At 40.9% G+C, this 19,247-nt stretch overlaps 1 protein-coding gene across 2 annotated transcripts in view; it reads right to left on the bottom strand.

Moving 5' to 3' along the window:
- Cow (Proteoglycan Cow) overlaps positions 1 to 19,247 on the bottom strand; it is a 258,438-nt gene that overhangs the window by 116,330 nt on the left and 122,861 nt on the right. For both annotated transcript variants that reach the window (XM_076440902.1, XM_076440903.1), the window contains one exon: positions 9,005 to 9,062. In XM_076440902.1, coding sequence (XP_076297017.1) covers positions 9,005 to 9,062 — 58 coding nt within the window. The remainder of the gene's footprint in view (positions 1 to 9,004; positions 9,063 to 19,247) is intronic.

Raw genomic sequence — 19,247 nt, 5'->3', positions numbered from 1 at the left:
TCGACTCGCTCGCCGACCGCGAATATATCACTGCTATGACACGATGATCGAATGGATTCTACATTAAGAAAGACTGCGCTTTCGTGGAGAAAAGTGAAGAACTTTGCGGAAAATTTTGGACCTGGGGAAAATCGTGGAAAATTTTGGATCTGGAGAAATCGTGGAAAATTTTGGATCTGGAGAAATCGTGGAAAGTACCTTGTAGTACCATGGGAAATCTTAGAATGTTCGGTGCCTTAGTAATCCTGGAAAATTTAGGACCTCGAAAATTCATAGGAAATTTAGTACCTTGAGAAGTCTTGGAATGTTCAGTGCGTTAACAATCCTGGAAAATTTAGGACCTTGCGGAAACCTATGGGGTCGAGAACCTTGAAAATCGCAGGGTATTTGTAGCCTCGGAAAATTGAGAGCAATTTAGGACCTTGGAAATTGATGGGAAATTTAGTACCTTGGAAAATCTTGGAATGTACAGTGCCTTAACAATTCTGGAAAATTTAGGACCTTGTAAAATCATGAGAAATTTAGTAACTTGGGAAATATTGGAATGTCCAGTGCCTTAGCAATTCTGGAAAATGTAGGACCTTGGAAAATCATGGGAAATTTAGTACCTTGGGAAATCTTGGAATGTCCAGTGCCTTAACAATTCTGGAAAACTTAGGACCTTGGATAATCATGGGAAATGTAGTAGTTTGGGAAATCTTGGAATGTTTAGTGCCTTAACAATTCTGGAAAATTTAGGACCTTGTAAAATCATGAGAAATTTAGTACCTTGGGAAATCTTGGAATGTCCAGTGCCTTAGCAATTCTGGAAAATGTAGGACCTTGGATAATCATGGGAAATTTAGTAGTTTGGGAAATCTTGGAATGTTTAGTGCCTTAACAATCCTGTAAAACGTAGGACCTTGGAAAATCATGGGAAATTTAGTACCTTGGGAAATCTTGGAATGTACAGTGCCTTAACAATTCTGGAAAATTTAGGACCTTGTAAAATCATGAGAAATTTAGTAACTTGGGAAATATTGGAATGTCCAGTGCCTTAGCAATTCTGGAAAATGTAGGACCTTGGAAAATCATGGGAAATTTAGTACCTTGGGAAATCTTGGAATGTCCAGTGCCTTAACAATTCTGGAAAACTTAGGACCTTGGATAATCATGGGAAATTTAGTAGTTTGGGAAGTCTTGGAATGTTTAGTGCCTTAATAATCCTGTAAAACTTAGGACCTTGGATAATCATGGGAAATTTAGTAGCTTGGGAAATCTTGGAATGTTCAGTGCCTTAACAATCCTGTAAAACTTAGGACCTTGGATAATCATGGGAAATTTAGTAGTTTGAGAAATCTTGGAATGTTCAGTGCCTTAACAATCCTGGAAAATTTAGGACCTTGCGGAATCCTGTGAAGTCGAGTGTCTTGAGAAATCGCGGGGTATTTGTAGCCTCGGAAAATTGAGAGCAATTTAGGGCCTTGGTAAATCATGGGAAATTTAGTACCTTGGGAAATCTTGGAATGTACAGTGCCTCAGCAATTCTGGAAAATTTAGGACCTTGTAAAATCATGGGAAATTTAGTACCTCGGGAAATCCTGGAATGTTCAGTGCTCTAACAATCCTGGAAAATTTAGGTCCTTGCGGAATCCTGTGAAGTCGAGAGTCTTGACAAATCGCAAGGTATTTAGAGCCTTAGAAAATTGTGTTCAGGCTTTTAGAAAATCGTGAAAATTGGGGAAAAATTTGGAGACTATCCCGGAGGGATTCTCTCGTAAATTACGTGCGGTTAACTCAGTTCGGGGGGCGGAAACAGCGCACAAAGGATTGATGGAATCGTGCGCACTCGTTTCGTTATTTCTACGATGACAATTGCATCGTTTTACTTCTGCCCCGACCTCGGCGTCCGCCCCAATCTCTCTGTTTCCGCTGGATCTCTTTCCCACTCCCTCTCTCTCTACCCTTTTTCCATGGCTGTTTTCACGATCGCGCAAACAAGCATCGCACAAAACGCTATCGCGTGTTCCCGTGAAGCATGAGCGGATTTTTAACTTTGTTCCGGTGAATTCTGCGAAAAAATTGAATCATCGCTCGGCTGTTGCGGAGTTCAAAGAAGGCACGAAATTGATAACGCGGGGACGAAACTTTTCCGGGACGTTTGAATCAAATTCATGAACCGTTTGATCGGGGAATTGTGCTTTCCTCGCGGATCCGGCGTGTATCGCTCGAATATTTAATTGAACGATTCCAAAGAAATTCCTCGATGTGTTCACGTTCCGCGAATGAAATGGAAGACAATTTTCGAGAAGTAGAATAGCACGATACACCGACTGCTCTTTCAACTATTTTATTCCCTCAGTCGAAAGCGAAATCCGCTTTTCAACTTTTCTCGACGGCTCCCTCGAGGAGGAAGCCTGCTCTTTCAAGTGGTTCACTTAGATTCTGTCTCGTACGTTGTTCATTTTCAGAAAGAGTTCTTTTCCTCTTAAAACAATATCCAAATAAACGTTTCCGATGTCCAGGAAATATACAAGGTGTCCATAGTGTGTTCTACTAAGATGATTTGAAGAAACTTGTTCACTTGCGAAAATGTTCTCCGCGGCTCTGTTGAGGAGTTATTAGCGAAAAACATGGACCAATCAGAGCGCGACAGATGGCGCTGAGCATGGCGTTGGCATTGGCCGACCTAAATGAAACGGTTGGTAAGGGTCAATGATAATCATTACTCAAAGAAGTGTTATGAAATGCTTTCGAAGCAGGTGGAAAATGAGCTTTTGCGGGTGTCAAACCATTGCACGAGCCAGTCGTGTTTCAAGCGTTCCGAAAGAACATTGCCTTCGATTTTTCACGTGCCGATTTTACCTTATTGGATATGGATAATTCTAAGAAAGGTATCTACTTATATATTTCACAGAAAATCCAATAATGTCTACGTAAATAATTGAGTTCTTTATCATTATTCGTAAGACATTATATTTTCCGTCTTAGCAAGTTGCTTTACCTTTAGGTAGAGCCACAAAAAGAGCTTTGCGATCCTTTGTCATAATTACAAATAATAAGAACCATCGTACAACAAAATTATCGCCGGCCCGTGTCAACCTTCTGTGTTTTTTACATTTCAGTGGCGCCTGCTGAAATTTCCTGCGCGGAGCTGTTTCATGTTTGGCGCAGTGAGGTGAACGTTGCTAAAACAAGTGCTCGTGTATAAAATAGTGCACTATTTTAATTTAAAAGACAGTAGTGCTGATGAAAAGGGGTGTATCGAAGAAGTGTGTGATAGATTTTGCGTAAATTTAAAGAACGGGTGGCAGAAAAGTTACCGTAGTGTAACTAAACTTCTAAACAAAAATGAACAGTGGTTGGACGGTAAAGTGCAGTTTCCAAATAACAGTATACAAACAGTAGATGCAAAATCCCGGACAGTAAACGCGACTTTACTGTGCAACATTTTGGTTAGCTTCACGTTTTAATAGGCTTTCGTAGTTGAGGTAGAAAATTCCGAACGTCGGAAACGCGACATAGCGTTTTAAAAAAGAATGTAATTTCTGCGGAACTAGAAGCGATAGGGGGACGACAGTTGCGGAATGGATTCGGCAGATTGGGATTTATAAGAATATTATCGATGGGCGCGATAAGCGGAATAATGATGCCTGCGACGATCACTCCGCGCGCGATCCCAGCCGTGCATTTTTATCGGCGTCGCAGCTCTCAGCTCTCCACCCTTTCTCTCTCTCTCTCGCAGCAATGCTGCTCGCAGACGGGGCGGAATGCGCCGGTGGTTCCCGTGGCTCCCAGCGGCCAGCTCACAAAGGGGTTAACCCGCGGGGCTATTATTATGACCAGCCTCGAATCACGGGACAGGCTTCCGCGGTTATTTCTGCTGAAAGGGGGCAAAGTAATTGCGGCCGGCGTGCACACACCGATTCAACTCTTTCGTGAAACGGTCGCCAGAGAGACAGAGAGGGAGAGGGAGAGAGAGGGAAGAGTGTAGGAGGATGGAAGGAAAATCGGATTTATCGATTTACCCGGCGCCACTAGCGACGGGAGGAAAATTTTCGAGCGGCGTGCGTCCGTGAGATGCATTCTAGAGCGAGGCGTCGCGATGCTTCACGTCGCGAGATAGATATCCTATTTCGCGCGGAACCGGGACACGACACGCTTCTGAATCGGAAATGTTCCTGGCGCAGCTTCCCCGGCACCGACAGCCCTAGATATATACGACACTCTCTTCTCTATTTATCGTCGTCTTATTATTTCTTCGTGTTTCCATCAGTCCCAGCCACCCGGCGACTATCCTCTATCCTCTTCTCTCTCACTCTCTCTCTCTCTCTGCTCTCTCCGCTCATGCTCTTCCTTGTCTCTCTCGCGAATCCGTCGGACAAGTTCCGCGGGACACCGTGTGTCCCATTGTTACCGGCGACAGACACCTGTAATTTGTTCTGCAACCTCCAATTCCACTGTACCGAGTTTCATTTATACCCACGCTAACACCGTAAACGCATAATTCGAAAACGCGAGGGGACTCGAAGAATGTTTAAGGCAAATTAGAGGGATTCAGGGGATCTACAAGAATTGAAGGCAATTTGTATGACTCGAGAGAAGTCAAAGGATTCAAGACAATTCTTAGGTCTCGAGGCAATTCGCAAAACTCAAGGCAAGTCGTAGGACTCAAGACAAATTGAGAGACTCAAGGAATCTCTAAGAACTCAAGGCAATTTGTAAAACATTAGAGAACTCGAAGGAATTCTAAGAACGTAAGGCAATTCATAGGACTCAAGACAATTCGTAGGACTCAAGACAATTCGTAGGACTCAAGGCAATTCGTAGGATTCAAGGCAATTCGTAGGACTCAAGGCAATTCGTTGGACTCAAGGCAATTCGCAAGACTCGAGGCAATTCCTAGGACTAAAGGCAATTCGTAGGACTCAAGAAAGTTCGTAGGACTTCAGGCAATTCGTAGAACTCAAGACAAATTGGCGGAGTTAAGACAAATTGGAGGACTCAAGACAAATTGGAGGGCTCAAGACAAATTGCAGGACTCAACACAAATTGCAGGACTCAAGCCAAATTGCAGGACTCAAGCCAAATTGCAGGACTCAAGACAAATTGGAGGACTCAAAAGACCTCGGGGAACTCAAAAGAACTCGGGGAACTCGAAGGATTGCAAAACCAAGGGATCTAAATACTCACAGGACTCAAGACTCCATACATACTCAAGCAATCCAAAGCTCTCTAAGACCACACATACTTAAACAACTCAAGGGACTCGAAAAGTTCCGAGAACTCGAGAGAATCTAACGATTTTAAATCGCGAAAACAAAGCTCCGCCAAGTCAAGAAACACACGGAGAACAGCAAGGCGAATTCCAAGAAAAGCGAGAACTCGATGGACCCAGGGGCACTGCACCGTCCCCGAGGAGTCTGAAAGCTCGGAAAGCGCAGCGGATTCGAAAGTTTTCGATCGACGAAAGAAGTCCGAAGCGATCGAGAAGACTCCCCCCGTTGTTTCGGTGTACAAGTCGCCGCGCGCCCGAGAAAAGCTTTTCCCAATGAAACGACGCGGCACGGCGGCGTGAAGCGAGCATAATTCGCGAGCGTCGACCTTATCGATTTCCCACGGCGAAAGGTTTCCCTTTTTCCCTTATCCTCCCTCTGCATCCGACTTCCTGATTTCCGTCGTCGGCGACGGGGTTTCACCGCTTCCTAACGACGCGCACAATGTTTGCGGATTTTCCGGGATATTTAACCGTGGAAAATATCGACATTTGCACGACCACACGATGGAAAACGCTTCCGGTTCCTTGGAAAATTAGCTCTTCCTAATTTCCAACGTTACAGACATTTATTTACTAACACATGAGCTACCACGCTTTTATTTATAGTCACCAATGTCTAAAAAAATTAGTTCCTCCATTTTAGTGGATTTTAATATAAGCGCGGTTTTTAAAAAGTCTTTTTTTATATATTTTTATTTATTCCACTTCTAAAAAGGCTACTACCACTGAAAATAAGATTTTACTCGATTGAAATACCTCTACAAAAATTGTAAACTGCATAAACATCTACAGTCTAGTAATCAATTACTACACAATTAGGTAAGCCGTGTTTTCTAAGCTAATCTTTTCATTCTGAAGCAAATTGTAACTAATATATTTAAAATCACAAAGATTTCGTAAAAAGGAAATAGCTGGTTAACAGAATGATACTTCTATTTTGAAAGAAGCCTAAGTGCATTTGTGACATATGTGCAGGACCGAATAGAAATATTAAAGTAGCTTCAACGTGGCTAAAAATTGTCCAAACTGTTTAACATAACGTGGAAATCATCGACCATAAATTCTTAGTATCAGGACATTAAAACTAAAATGAAAAGAATCATATAAAATAGAGGATTATTCTTGGTCGGAAGAAATGTTTAATTTTCAAGTTAAAACAGATCCGACTGCAAAATGTTAATGCAAGAAACTTCGAGTCGGATGTTAATCAAAATTATGGCTGTGAAGGATGTAAAATAATTATGCGGAGCTGTTGAAAGGGTTTGGATTCCGCCTTTGAGGTACGTGTTTCGTTTAGTGACACATTCGCACAAGTTAATTGATCATTATCTTATCGCGAGTGTGTATTTCGGCTTTCTTGTGTGGGAGGTTGCGGTTCATTTGGAAGCCGGGAGACACACGGCTTAATTAATCAATTTTTCCGAGGGAATCCGCTGTATCCCGGCTCGGGAAGTTCATGAGAAAGAAGTTTCGCTAGTGTATGCAAACCGTAGCCCGTGGCAACGTGATGAAGAGAGAGAGAGAGAGGAGAGAGGAAAAGCTGCGTATCCTCTCGCGGACCGATTAACATAATACCGTATAATTTGCGCGGCAAAGGTTCCAACGGACTTGCGGCCGAGGTAAGTTTAATCCTTCCCAGGCCGTCCTTTTTTTCTTAGAATTTGCAACTGGACGAGAGCCGGGGCTAACCGCGAATAATTCTCCTTTCTGTTTTCCATTCCCGCTTTTTCTCTGTCTCTCTCCCTCTCTCTCTCTCTCTTTCTCTCCTCTCCATTTGCTCCGCGCTGCTCTCTGTTTCATGTAATTGCCCGTTCAAGCGAGACCGATATTTTCCAACGAGGTAGAAGACCGACGTCGATTAATTGATACCGCGATTATTAAATTACGCCCAGGTTTTCCGGTCGAAACTGAAATTCGACAGGGGGATATTAAATCCGCCCTCGCGGAAATTGGACATCATACAATCCCATTTCTTTCTCGGCTTTTTTCATTTCGCTTCCGCCCACACTCCGTCGACAAATATTTTTTTTTTTTCCACCGACGGGAATAATGAAAAACGACTCCGCGCACCTGATAAATATTTGTCGTTGCTCGTCCACGATTTCTTGTTGTCGTCGACTCAGCGCTGTAATTGTACAGGGCGGTTCGAATTTGGTGCTGCAATTTTCCGACAGCCGGAAAAATTTTTTCCCGCGAATGATCTGAATTTTTGTTGCTTGCGGAATTTAACGAAGTTCCGAAGTAGAATCGGACGATCATGATCAGACGTAACCTCGAATTCGATTTTCTCGACTCGAACCTCAAATATAAGTTTACTAGCTTTCGCCCGCGGCTTCGCTCGCACAGGAAACCGTTTAATGTCCTCGGAAATTGCTATTGTTTCTCCATAAAACCTTTTAACCCCCTATTCACCCCTATACAGTTTTAATTTTATGTCATGCCGCCATCTCAGATTTCGAAACCCCTTTTCACCCCCTTAGGGGTTCAATTTTTTAAAATGCCGAAACAGGTGTTTGATTAATTATATCAAAGAGCATTAAGACCAAGTATGAAGTAAATCCGACCACGAACAAAATATTCCTCATGCAAACGTTGCAACCCCTTCACCCCCTTAGGGGTTCAATTTTTTAAAATGCCGAAACAGGTGTTTGATTATTTGTATCAAAGAGCATTAAGACCAAGTATGAAGTAAATCCGACCACGAACAAAATATTCCTCATACAAACGTTGCAACCCCTTCACCCCCTTAGGGGTTCCATTTTTTAAAATGCCGAAACAGGTGTTTGATTAATTATATCAAAGAGCATTAAGACCAAGTATGAAGTAAATCCGACCACGAACAAAATCCGCATACAAACGTTGCAACCCCTTTTCACCCCCTTAGGGGTTGAATTTTTTTAAATGCCGAAACAGGTGTTTGATTTATTATATCAAAGAGCATTAAGACCAAGTATGAAGTAAATCCGACCACGAACAATATATTCCTCATACAAACGTTTCAACCCCTTTTCACCCCCTTAGGGGTTGAATTTTTTTAAATGCCGAAACAGGTGTTTGATTTATTATATCAAAGAGCATTAAGACCAAGTATGAAGTAAATCCGACCACGAACAAAATATTCCTCATACAAACGTTTCAACCCCTTTTCACCCCCTTAGGGGTTGAATTTCGAAATATCCTTTCTTATCCCTTGTACAGATCATGAAGGAAACCTCTGTACAAAATTTCAGCTTTCTAGGTCCAAGGGTTTAGCCTGGGCGTTGATAGGTGAGTGAGTCAGGACTTCGTTTTTATATACAATAGATTACGGTAAACTTTACTTTACCGGAATCAAAATTTGTAGCTTCCTCCTACGGATTATGATGTATTTGGTATGTAATACAGTAGATTTGTACCCGGCGCGGATGCAGATCGAAGTTTCGATCTTCTAGGATCAATAGTTCATGAGTTATGGTCGATTAAAGTTGAGCATTTTGACAGGTAAGGGCGCCACCATATTCACCCTTACCTGTCGAAAATGCTCAACTTTAAGCAAGCATATCTCCTGAACCACTGATCCTACAGGATCGAAACTTCGATCTGCAGCTTCCTCGGGTACAAATCCACTGGATTACATACCAAATTGAGTCCGGTAAAGTAAAGAGCTGCCGTTTATCACGTTCGTCTTATTATCTTCTATTTGCAAGATTACATCCCCTCAACACGATATAACGACGATTAAAATATTATTTATTTGACCACACTTACTGTTCGGATCGTGTATCCATCTCTTCTTGTCGCCCGCTTTCATCATTCGCGTGTCATCCTGCAACAGAAAGAAAATTCCGTTAATTTCAGAACGATGCTCCCTCGCGATGTCTGCAAAAATATCATTGTCTCATGTACCCTTTGAACAGGTGTCACCTCTTCGACTGAACAAATTGAATTTTTTCACAGTCTACTCAAGCAAAGACGCTTGATCGATAATTTCATCTATGACAGCAATTTTTTTTTAATTTATTGTTTAAGTTGCATCACTCTCACAAGGGTGATTATTGTTTTGAAAGCAATTTTAAAAAATTTATTTTTTTAATTGCAAACCCTCACAAGGCTGTGATTATTCTTCTGAAAGCAATTTCTTTTATTGCATCACCCTCACAAGGCTGTGATTATTCTTCTGAAAGCAATTTCTTTAAATTTATTTCTGTTGTTGCATCACCCTCACAAGGGTGATTATTCTTTTGAAAGCAATTTCTTTAAATTTATTTCTGTTATTGCATCACTCTCACAAGGGTGATTATTCTTTTGAAAGCAATTTAAAAAAATTTATTTCTGTTATTGCATCACCCTCACAAGGGTGATTATTCTTTTGAAAGCAATTTAAAAAAATTTATTTTTTTAATTGCATACCCTCACAAGGCTGTGATTATTCTTCTGCAAGCAATTTCTTTAAATTTATTTCTGTTATTGCATCACCCTCACAAGGGTGATTATTCTTTTGAAAGCAATTTAAAAAAATTTATTTCTGTTATTGCATCACCCTCACAAGGGTGATTATTCTTTTGAAAGCAATTTAAAAAAATTTATTTTTTTAATTGCATACCCTCACAAGGCTGTGATTATTCTTCTGCAAGCAATTTCTTTAAATTTATTTCTGTTATTGCATCACCCTCACAAGGGTGATTATTCTTTTGAAAGCAATTTAAAAAAATTTATTTCTGTTATTGCATCACCCTCACAAGGGTGATTATTCTTTTGAAAGCAATTTAAAAAAATTTATTTTTTTAATTGCATACCCTCACAAGGCTGTGATTATTCTTCTGAAAGCAATTTCTTTAAATTTATTTCTTTTATTGCATCACCCTCACAAGGCTGTGATTATTCTTCTGAAAGCAATTTCTTTAAATTTATTTCTGTTATTGCATCACCCTCACAAGGGTGATTATTCTTTTGAAAGCAATTTAAAAAAATTTATTTTTTTAATTGCATACCCTCACAAGGCTGTGATTATTCCTCTGAAAGCAATTTCTTTAAATTTATTTCTGTTATTGCATCACCCTCACAAGGGTGATTATTCTTTTGAAAGCAATTTAAAAAAATTTATTTTTTTATTTGCATACCCTCACAAGGCTGTGATTATTCTTCTGAAAGCAATTTCTTTAAATTTATTTCTTTTATTGCATCACCCTCACAAGGGTGATTACCAACTACAAAGTTTACCCATGAGTAGTCGTTTGAAAGTAGTCTTTTTTAAATTTATTTTTTTAGGTTCATACTCCTCGGAAGGGTGATTAGTAGACTGCGGATTTTTATGGAAAATAAAATGTTTGTGCAAGGATTTTAAGAAATAGAAACCAAATTGAATGTTATTTTTTCATTTCCATGTTCATTTCATTTTCATGTCATCCATAATCTGACAGTTCCCTTAAAAACAGTCAAATTAATTTTATGCACTCTTCGTTGTTCAAAGTCATAGTAGAATGCAATAATTTTCAGAGAATCTGTCATTTTCTTCTGCTGAACTGTTTTAATAAATCAAAATTGGGTACGTCGCATTTAATAAAACTTTCGAACAAGGAAGGTAAGCAACGAAACAAATGCTGATAGCGAACGTGTTAGTAGAGGAGAAATAATATTTTGGCACTTTCAACTTTTAAAATCTTCAAGCAATTATGAATTTAATTTACTCAATTTTTCTATAAATGCATAAGATCCGCAGTCTAGTGATTAGCAGCTAGAAGTTCATACACGAGTGGTCGTCCGAAAGCAATTCGCAACTTCGATAATTGTCAACTAAAAAATCCGGTCCTGAGGGGGTGAATTCGACATGTTGGTAGACACTTGTGGATCTAGCAGAGAAAATTTTCACAGCTGATCACGGGAAGAAAGGGGGGTGTTTAGTGTTCGAAAATTCTCAGCGGGGACTCGCGAAATTGACTCGCCAGCGTCGACGGATCTTCGGCATTTATCAGGGAGCTCGCTAACTTTCTGATCGATCCGCTGACAACGATTCGCCAACGTGCAAGTCGGCCGAATCTCCTCGGGTATATCAACGCGGCAGATTTTCGCCGGTCCCCCTCCCTCCCCGTCGCTATTTTCGATATTATCCTCGAATTGTTGCGAACTGGCACGTGAACTATCACGCGAGCACACCCCCGTTTCACCCCCCGGGCAACCGGCAATCACGTCCTCGGCCTGAACTTTCCGCAAACGACGCCCGGGCCCTTTGCTCTTTTTCGCGAACGGGAACCAACCCTGAATTCTGCTGGCTGCGATGATCGTTCGTTTGCCTAATCGCTGTACTTACTACCCCCATCCCCTCCGCAATCATGCTCGGGCTACTATGAAATACCCTCTCGTCAACTATTTTTCATCCTTCATGACCTATATTTCTTGAGAGTCGATGTTTTAATTGAGGACTGAATAAAACTCGATAATCAACTTACCGAAAGTCTGACATTTGATCTTGAATTTAAAGGTCAGATGGTCAACCTCTTTTTTTTATTGGCGAAACTCAAGATGCAGTTCTGATACAAAGCTATGCTGAAGTTTTTTCATTATCAAATTCAGTACGTACAGGGTGTAAAGAATTTTTATTTGACATTTGAGGAAGTCGCCTCGAAATCAACATCGACCTTGAACGTCAAGGTCAAGGGGTTAGGCTCAATCGTTCTCTTAACACATTACCAACCGGTGATTATTGGATAATTTTGAAAAATCTATGGTACATGGCTAAACACTTTTTAATGACACCTTGAATAGCAACAGCAATTTTCATTGTGAGCTAACAAGTCACCCTCAACAACGTCATCTAATAGTTTCATTTAAGATTGCAATGTAAAAGAAGATTTCTATTTTTTCTTTTGCTACAGCACAATTATTAAAAATCCTATTAATAGGTAGGTAAAGTGTTAAAAAATGATGATGAAGCTTTTTCATTAGAAAAACTGATTTTATTTATATATTATATTTTCACTTCTCAAATGAAGTTTATGTGGTGTGCTATTGATAAAGATGTTGGAAATTATTTTTCGTGCGTGAAACATATCGAAAATATAATATAAATAAAGTCAGTTCGATAATAATAAAACTTGAAACATGATTTCCTTTGCAGTTTTTATCCTTGCGATGAGTAGAAAAAGACGCAATGATGAAAATTATTGACCTTTCGATCTTGAAATTAAATTTTGCACGAATCTCCACCAAATCGAGGGTGTAGGATCGCTTCACATAATTTCTTCGCACCCTGTACAATTGGTGACGTTATAGAAGCATGAAGAAAATTGCTCCAGGAGACCAGAGCTTGGCTGTTAATTATTTAACAAACGGAAAAGCCTAATTTCAGCGAATTTCACAACAGCATGTAGCTAGAAAATAGCTACTATGTACAAATATATTTTTTTAAATTTTCGGAACCCATAAATGATTATGAAGAATATTCATGCAATCATGACAAAAATTAGTACTCATTATTATTCTTTCCTGTATAAAATGACAATGATTACGATTAGCGGGAGTGTCCCAAAGGTAAAGCAAGACAAGAGACTTCCGTAAGAATGTGGCAAGCGCAAGGGAGGCGTGACGTGAGCCATTTGGCGAATGTCTCGTGACGAGGACGACCTTGAACGGTAAAAACGCAACGGTGTGTATGCACCGCGTCGCGAATATTTCCGTCGTTGGAAACTGGCCTTGTTCGCGAGTCTCGCGAGCAAACGGCGAGGTCGTTTTAATTGGGTCACAGAGGAACCGCCGCGTGTCGTCCCGATGTTTTCGTTTCTTTTTCGGGGGTGGGCGGGGTGCTGCAGCAGCTACCGGTAGAACTGCACAAGTTTGCGGAGAATTAAATTCAGCAATTACCCTGCCATTCAGCCACCTTTTACCGCCGCGAGAGCGAGCACCGGGATCCATTTTAACGCGCCGGGCAAACCGGTGTCGCCCGCGAAAGAAAACACGGTAGGTATCGCGCGTTCCACTTTTTCCGTTGAAGAAGCACGAAATATCGAGCAGTCGCGTTGTTTTAACATAATCGTGAAATAATAATTGGCAAACCATATGCAAAAATCTACTTCCTCGAGAAGTATGATTGCTGAGGGGTGATTTGAAGCAACTTTTTCCTTTGCGAAAATATTCTCCGCGGCTCCGTTAGCGAGTTATTAACGAAAAACACGGGACCAATCAGCGCGGCTACAGCGCACAGACTCCGCCTCGCCGACAGGCCCGGGGCGGAGTCCGTTCGCGGTAGCGGCACTGATTGGTCCGTGTTTTTCCGTGAATAACTCGTTAACGGAGCCACGCAGAATATTTTCGCAAAGGAGAAAGTTACTCCAAATGTCCTTGGGAATTACCTCTCTTAATTAATTATTATATTATAAATAATAATTCTATAAATTACCGTATATATTAGTGCAAAAATTCCTGGACTGATTTCGTATTAAAATACACCGAGGAATCGTGATCATGAATGCGATCTGTGATATTCTCGCTTTTATTCACGACGTTCATTAATAACGGGGGGGGGGTCGGAATAAATTTTACTTCTGATAAGAGAGTCCGATATCGTTGAATTGATAAGGCAAAGCGGAGAAGGTAAGCGAGCAAGCCAGACGGTAGAATGGAAATTTCGGTTGTTCGTGGAACAGCCACAGTCCGGGGATAAAGGTTCTGCATAACTGCCTTAATCAGAAGCTTTACATAACAGTTTTAAACAGTTATTTTCGGACTCGTTTGAAGCGACGAGGCGAGCATAAAGGACGCCGGTGAGAGACCCTCGAACACGCGAAGAACGTTTGATACTCCCGGGGCTCTCCCTGTTCTGCAAATGCAAATACCGGTCGCCACGAACACACAATTAGAACGGAATGATGTTTTGCAATTAGGGGGGGTTGGGTAGGGTGTGTAGTTTCGTCGAATCGGAGATACGAGGGCACCGCGGCCCCTTTCCACCGAAAGGCGTTTGCGGCCTCTCAAATTGCCCTCGCGAATCGCTGCCTGCTCGCGACAGCCTGTAATTATCATCCTGCGGGGAGACGAGTAGTTAGCCGGTCTTAACAGCCGCGAGTTTCACTGTGCCCGGGCGTCGCACTCTGAGCCGTTTTTCGAAAATAACCGGGATCATTTAAGCGGGGAGACTCCTTTTTCCAGGATTGCGAGGGTGCGGGATTCGCCTCCGAAAAAAAAGACTGAATAAATTATTATAAATTATTACAGACAGACCTAGATCGTTTCTGTGACTGGTGTTACAGGAACAGCGTGGATCTTGACATTAAAAAATGCCATATTATGCGGTCCTCCCGTCGCTCTGTACCTCTTATACACGGTGTATCCGTTAAGTTATGTCACCATTTTTTAGGCATTTCCAGTAGTGCAATTAAAAAATGTTTTGTTCGTAAGACGTTTAGAAATCGTTGGATAGGAACGTATGGTCCAATTCGTTGGCCACCGCGTTCTCCAGATCTGTCTCCGTTGGATTTTTATCTTTGGGGATATCTGCGATCTGTTGTAACAACTGCATGTAATAACATAAACCGAGACGCCCTAATTATGGCAACAACGAAAAATCTAATACAAAGAGCGGAGTTCTGTATCACAGAAGATGGATCGCAGTTCGAACATCTGATGTAACTTGATTTATATATCGCAAGAAATAATTCTTCATTAAAATTACGTTTGCACAAAATTTTCAAGTTTGAGGTCATTTCAAGGTCATAGTATAGTACACTGTTAAATTCGTCTCGACGTCAGAAACAATCCTATGATGTCCAAAACATATAGTGCCATTTAAAAAAGTCAAGGTGACCTTTACCTTTTTACGTAAAAAACATTTTTTCAGATTTAAGAATATGCGAACATGTAGCTTCATCAAGTACCGAGAAACTTTTGTCTGAAACATTTTTTAGCCTGAAAAATGGTGACATAACTTAACGGATACACCCTGTATATCCTTACCGTCTTAATGACTGTATTCTCTTCTCAATAACAGAAGTTAACGACTCAGGAATTCACTTCTCCTGTACCCTAGACTTTTCCAACCATTATTATCACATTGTCAACTCCGCTTCAAGAATGCTCGGTTTCATATACTTCGTTTTTCCACAGATTTCCATTCAATCCATACACACTTAGGTTGCCATACAATATTACCCTTGTCCCTCCCCAGCTAGAATATGCTTCGACTATATGGTCTCCGAAAAGCGTTAAATATGAAATCATGCTAGAGAGAGTGCAGCATAGATTCCTCGGGTTTCGTCCATATAAGACAAACAATCCAATGTCATCCTTTGATCATAATTACTCTATAATATTAAACACAGTCAACCTTGAAAACATTATCCGATCGTAGAACAGTTTCCGACCAGAGTTTTATCTTCAATTTGATTAATAATAATATAGATTGTCCCGCACTCTCCTGAGGCAAATCAATTTCTACGTACTTGAACGTGTTTTGAGAATGGGAGCAGGATTTCAAACAATGAAATCCAAATCCTCATATGGAATAATAAACCCATTAATTCGCATTATTGCTAGCTCTAACATATTTTACAACAATCTCGATTTTTTTTAATGGCACGTTACAGGCACTCGAAACAAAATTGCGCAATACTATTTGTTAATCATATCCGTATTTGTTTAGTTTCGCGCGGTCCATTTTTATGTAAATTTTAGTTAAGACTTAGGTTAAGATTTTAGGTTAAGACTTTTCTTTTTATATGTCTTCTTTTTGTTTTTATCAGTTATACTGTAAAAACTGTATACATTTGTATAGAAGGACCTCGGCCCGTATACAATAATAATGATAATAATAATAACAATAATAATAATAATAATACAATTCGATAATCAACTTGCCGAAAGTCTGACCTTTGACCTCGAATTTCAATGTCTACCAATACTACCTTTGTCTTTCAATACTACCACTGAAAATTAGATTTTACTTGATTAAAATTCCTCTAGAAAAATTGCAAATTGCATAAACATCCGCAGTCTACGTTCAACACTCGGCACTTTAAACGTCGAACAATTAAACAACGATCGCGATCGACACAAATTTCCAATTTGTTCCCAATATATTCACGATTTTCATCATGGCTACCGATTCAGTGTTTCGCCGGAACATCGTAGTATTTTTACCGACAGCGTTCATATATCGCGAATATGATTTCGGTGGCGAAACATCGACAAGAATTTTCCGGTGAAATATGAAAATCGCGGCGGCGAATCGACCGCGGAGAAATAACACAGGATCGCGCGGCCCGATCCGAATGGATCCGATCGGATCCGGTGGATTCGCAGATTTTCGAACACCCGGCCCGCGAAAATAAGAATTACGGGCTTTTTTTTTCACCCCCCACCCCGAAAAACCGGCTGACGTACGAGCGAACGACGCGTCTGTTCCCTGTGGCCGTGTCTGACTAATGGCGGGCTGTTTCCACTGTGCAGCCGGCTGCGCCCGACGCGTTTTTCATCGGTATGGAATCAGGCGTCCATCCAGACGGATGATCGGTCTGATCCGTGGAAAATCGATAGTAACGCGTGCGAAATTTTCGGCCAGCACTGCCTCCCTCACGTTACAATCAGAAATCCGCATTTTTCGCGAACGTCTTTGTGTTTCATGAGCAATTTTCAATTTTTAATAAAAATTTCGACTCGATCAAATACCGAACTGAAGACACTAGAAGAGTCTAAGAGTAATGTTACAGTCTCTTCGATTTATTGTTTGCTGGGTTATTCACTTCTTTGGAAATGGAACACAGATTTTTATTTTTCATTGTAAAAAATCATGTTTTCAAGAGATGTGAGAGAGAGAAACTATTTACCTCAGAATGTGCTCCCTTTGAACCATTTTTCGCGAACGTCTTTGTTTCGTGAGCAATTTTCAATTTTTAATAAAAATTTCGACTCGATCATATACCGAACTGAAGACACTAGAAGAGTCTAAGAGTAATGTTACAGTCTCTTCGATTTATTGTTTGCTGGGTTATTCACTTCTTTGAAAATGGAACACAGATTTTTATTTTTCATTGTAAAAAATCATGTTTTCAAGAGATGTGAGAGAGAGAAACTATTTACGTCAGAATGTGCTCCCTTCGAACCATTTTTCGCTACGGATAAGAATGGTTGTACAGTAAATCGCAGATCTACATCTGCGCCGGGTACAAATCTACTGGATTACATACCAAAAACATCATGATTTATAAAAATTTTGAGTCCGGTAAAGTAAAGAGCAGCCACTTCCGCAGTTAGTAGAATCGATTCAGCCAATCTATCAACCCCAGAAACAGAAAATCTACCGTTCCAAATTTTCCAACAAATTTTGCACAACATCCCTTCCGGACCCTGGAAGGTTCTAGAGACCGGGCATTTCGCAGACAGCTTCTGGAGACTGTCGGGCGACAAATAATGTCGCGAGGAAGCTTCCAAAATTCGATTCTCGTCAGTCCGTGTCTTTCGCAATTTTAGATTTGTTCGCAAAGCGTTAATCGCGAGACAGGGGTGCGTCAGCCCGTTCAAATCGAATTTCCTCGGCTCAGGCGGGACCGTGCAAATTGGACCTTCCGCCGGATTAAAATGGCTCAAGACGCGTTTCTAATACACGAGACATTTAACGCGAGATCCTGGGATGCGATAAACGGAACCACCGGGAACCTCGCCGCGACACCGTTCTTCCTACCATGGATCCAGGATCCAGGATCCAGGAGGCAGCAATTGGGGAACATCCAACTGGAGCAACGATCCTTACCAATTAACGTCCGTAAGCGCTCATTCCCCGCGCGATGCATCAAGATCGGCCTCAATTAGTCTCTTCCCCCTTACAGCAGTTTCCTCGATCCTCCCCTAACCACTCTTTTTCGTTTTCGCATCCCTGTGCGCTTCTCTGCAACCATCCCCCGTTCCGCTGACTTTCAAACCCTCCCAGATGTTATCTCTCCTTCCACCCTCCGGATTACACACACATTTACTACACATTTTTTATACTGGGACACCGCCCTTGGTTGTAATATGGCTGTTCCGACAATTTTATTTCTCGACGGTTTTCCACCCCCCTTCGAATTCTTGGTTTATATAGAGCTCTGTTCTACTCCCGATTTCTGAATTTTTTCAAGATCTCTTCTGTCAACCTTTGAGGATTTTCCGACAATTTTGTTTCTCACCCCCGATTTTCCACCCTTGGAATTCTTAAGTTTTTATTGGTCTGCGTTCTGCTCCCGATTACTTGCTTTCTGAAATATTATCAAGCTGAATTCTGTCAATCTTCGAGGATTTTCCACAATTTTATTTCTCACCCCCGATTTTCCACCCTTCGAATTCTTTATTTTTATAGGTCTACGTCCTGCTCCCGATTACTTGCTTTCTGTAATTTTATCAAGCTCAATTCTGTCAATCTTTGAGACTTTCCTGACAGTTTTGTTATCTCACCCTCAATTTTCCACCCTTCGAATTGTTGGTTTATATAGGCCTTTGTTCTACTCCCGATTTCTGAATTTTTTCAAGATCTCTTCTGTCAATCTTTGAGGATTTTCCGACAATTTTATTTCTCACCCCCGATTTTCCACCCTTGGAATTCGTAATTTTTTATTGGTCTACGTTCTGCTCCCGATTACTTGCTTTCTGAAATATTATCAAGCTGAATTCTGTCAATCTTCGAGGATTTTTCGACAATTTTATTTCTCACCCCCGATTTTCCACCCTTCGAATTCTTAATTTTTTATTGGTCTACGTCCTGCTCCCGATTACTTGCTTTCTGTAATTTTATCAAGGTCTCTTCTGTCAATCTTTGAGGCTTTTCAACAGTTTTATATCTCACCCCCGATTCTGCACCCCTTCCGAAATCTTGATTTTTAGAAGCCTCTGTTCTGCTCCCGATTCTTTGCTTACTGAGTTTTCTTCAAGCTCTCTTCTATCAATTTCTGAGACTCTTTTCCGACACTTTTATTTCTCACCCTTTCTGCTCAATATTTGGATTTTCCACCCCCTCGAATTCTCGATTTTTATAAGCTACTGCTCTGCTCCCGAT

Source organism: Lasioglossum baleicum, chromosome 16 (genome assembly GCF_051020765.1).
Source record: "Lasioglossum baleicum chromosome 16, iyLasBale1, whole genome shotgun sequence".
Classification (NCBI taxonomy): Eukaryota; Metazoa; Arthropoda; class Insecta; order Hymenoptera; family Halictidae; genus Lasioglossum; species Lasioglossum baleicum.
The sequence above is the reverse complement of the archived record's forward strand: the minus strand, read 5'-3'. Positions and strand labels throughout refer to the sequence as shown.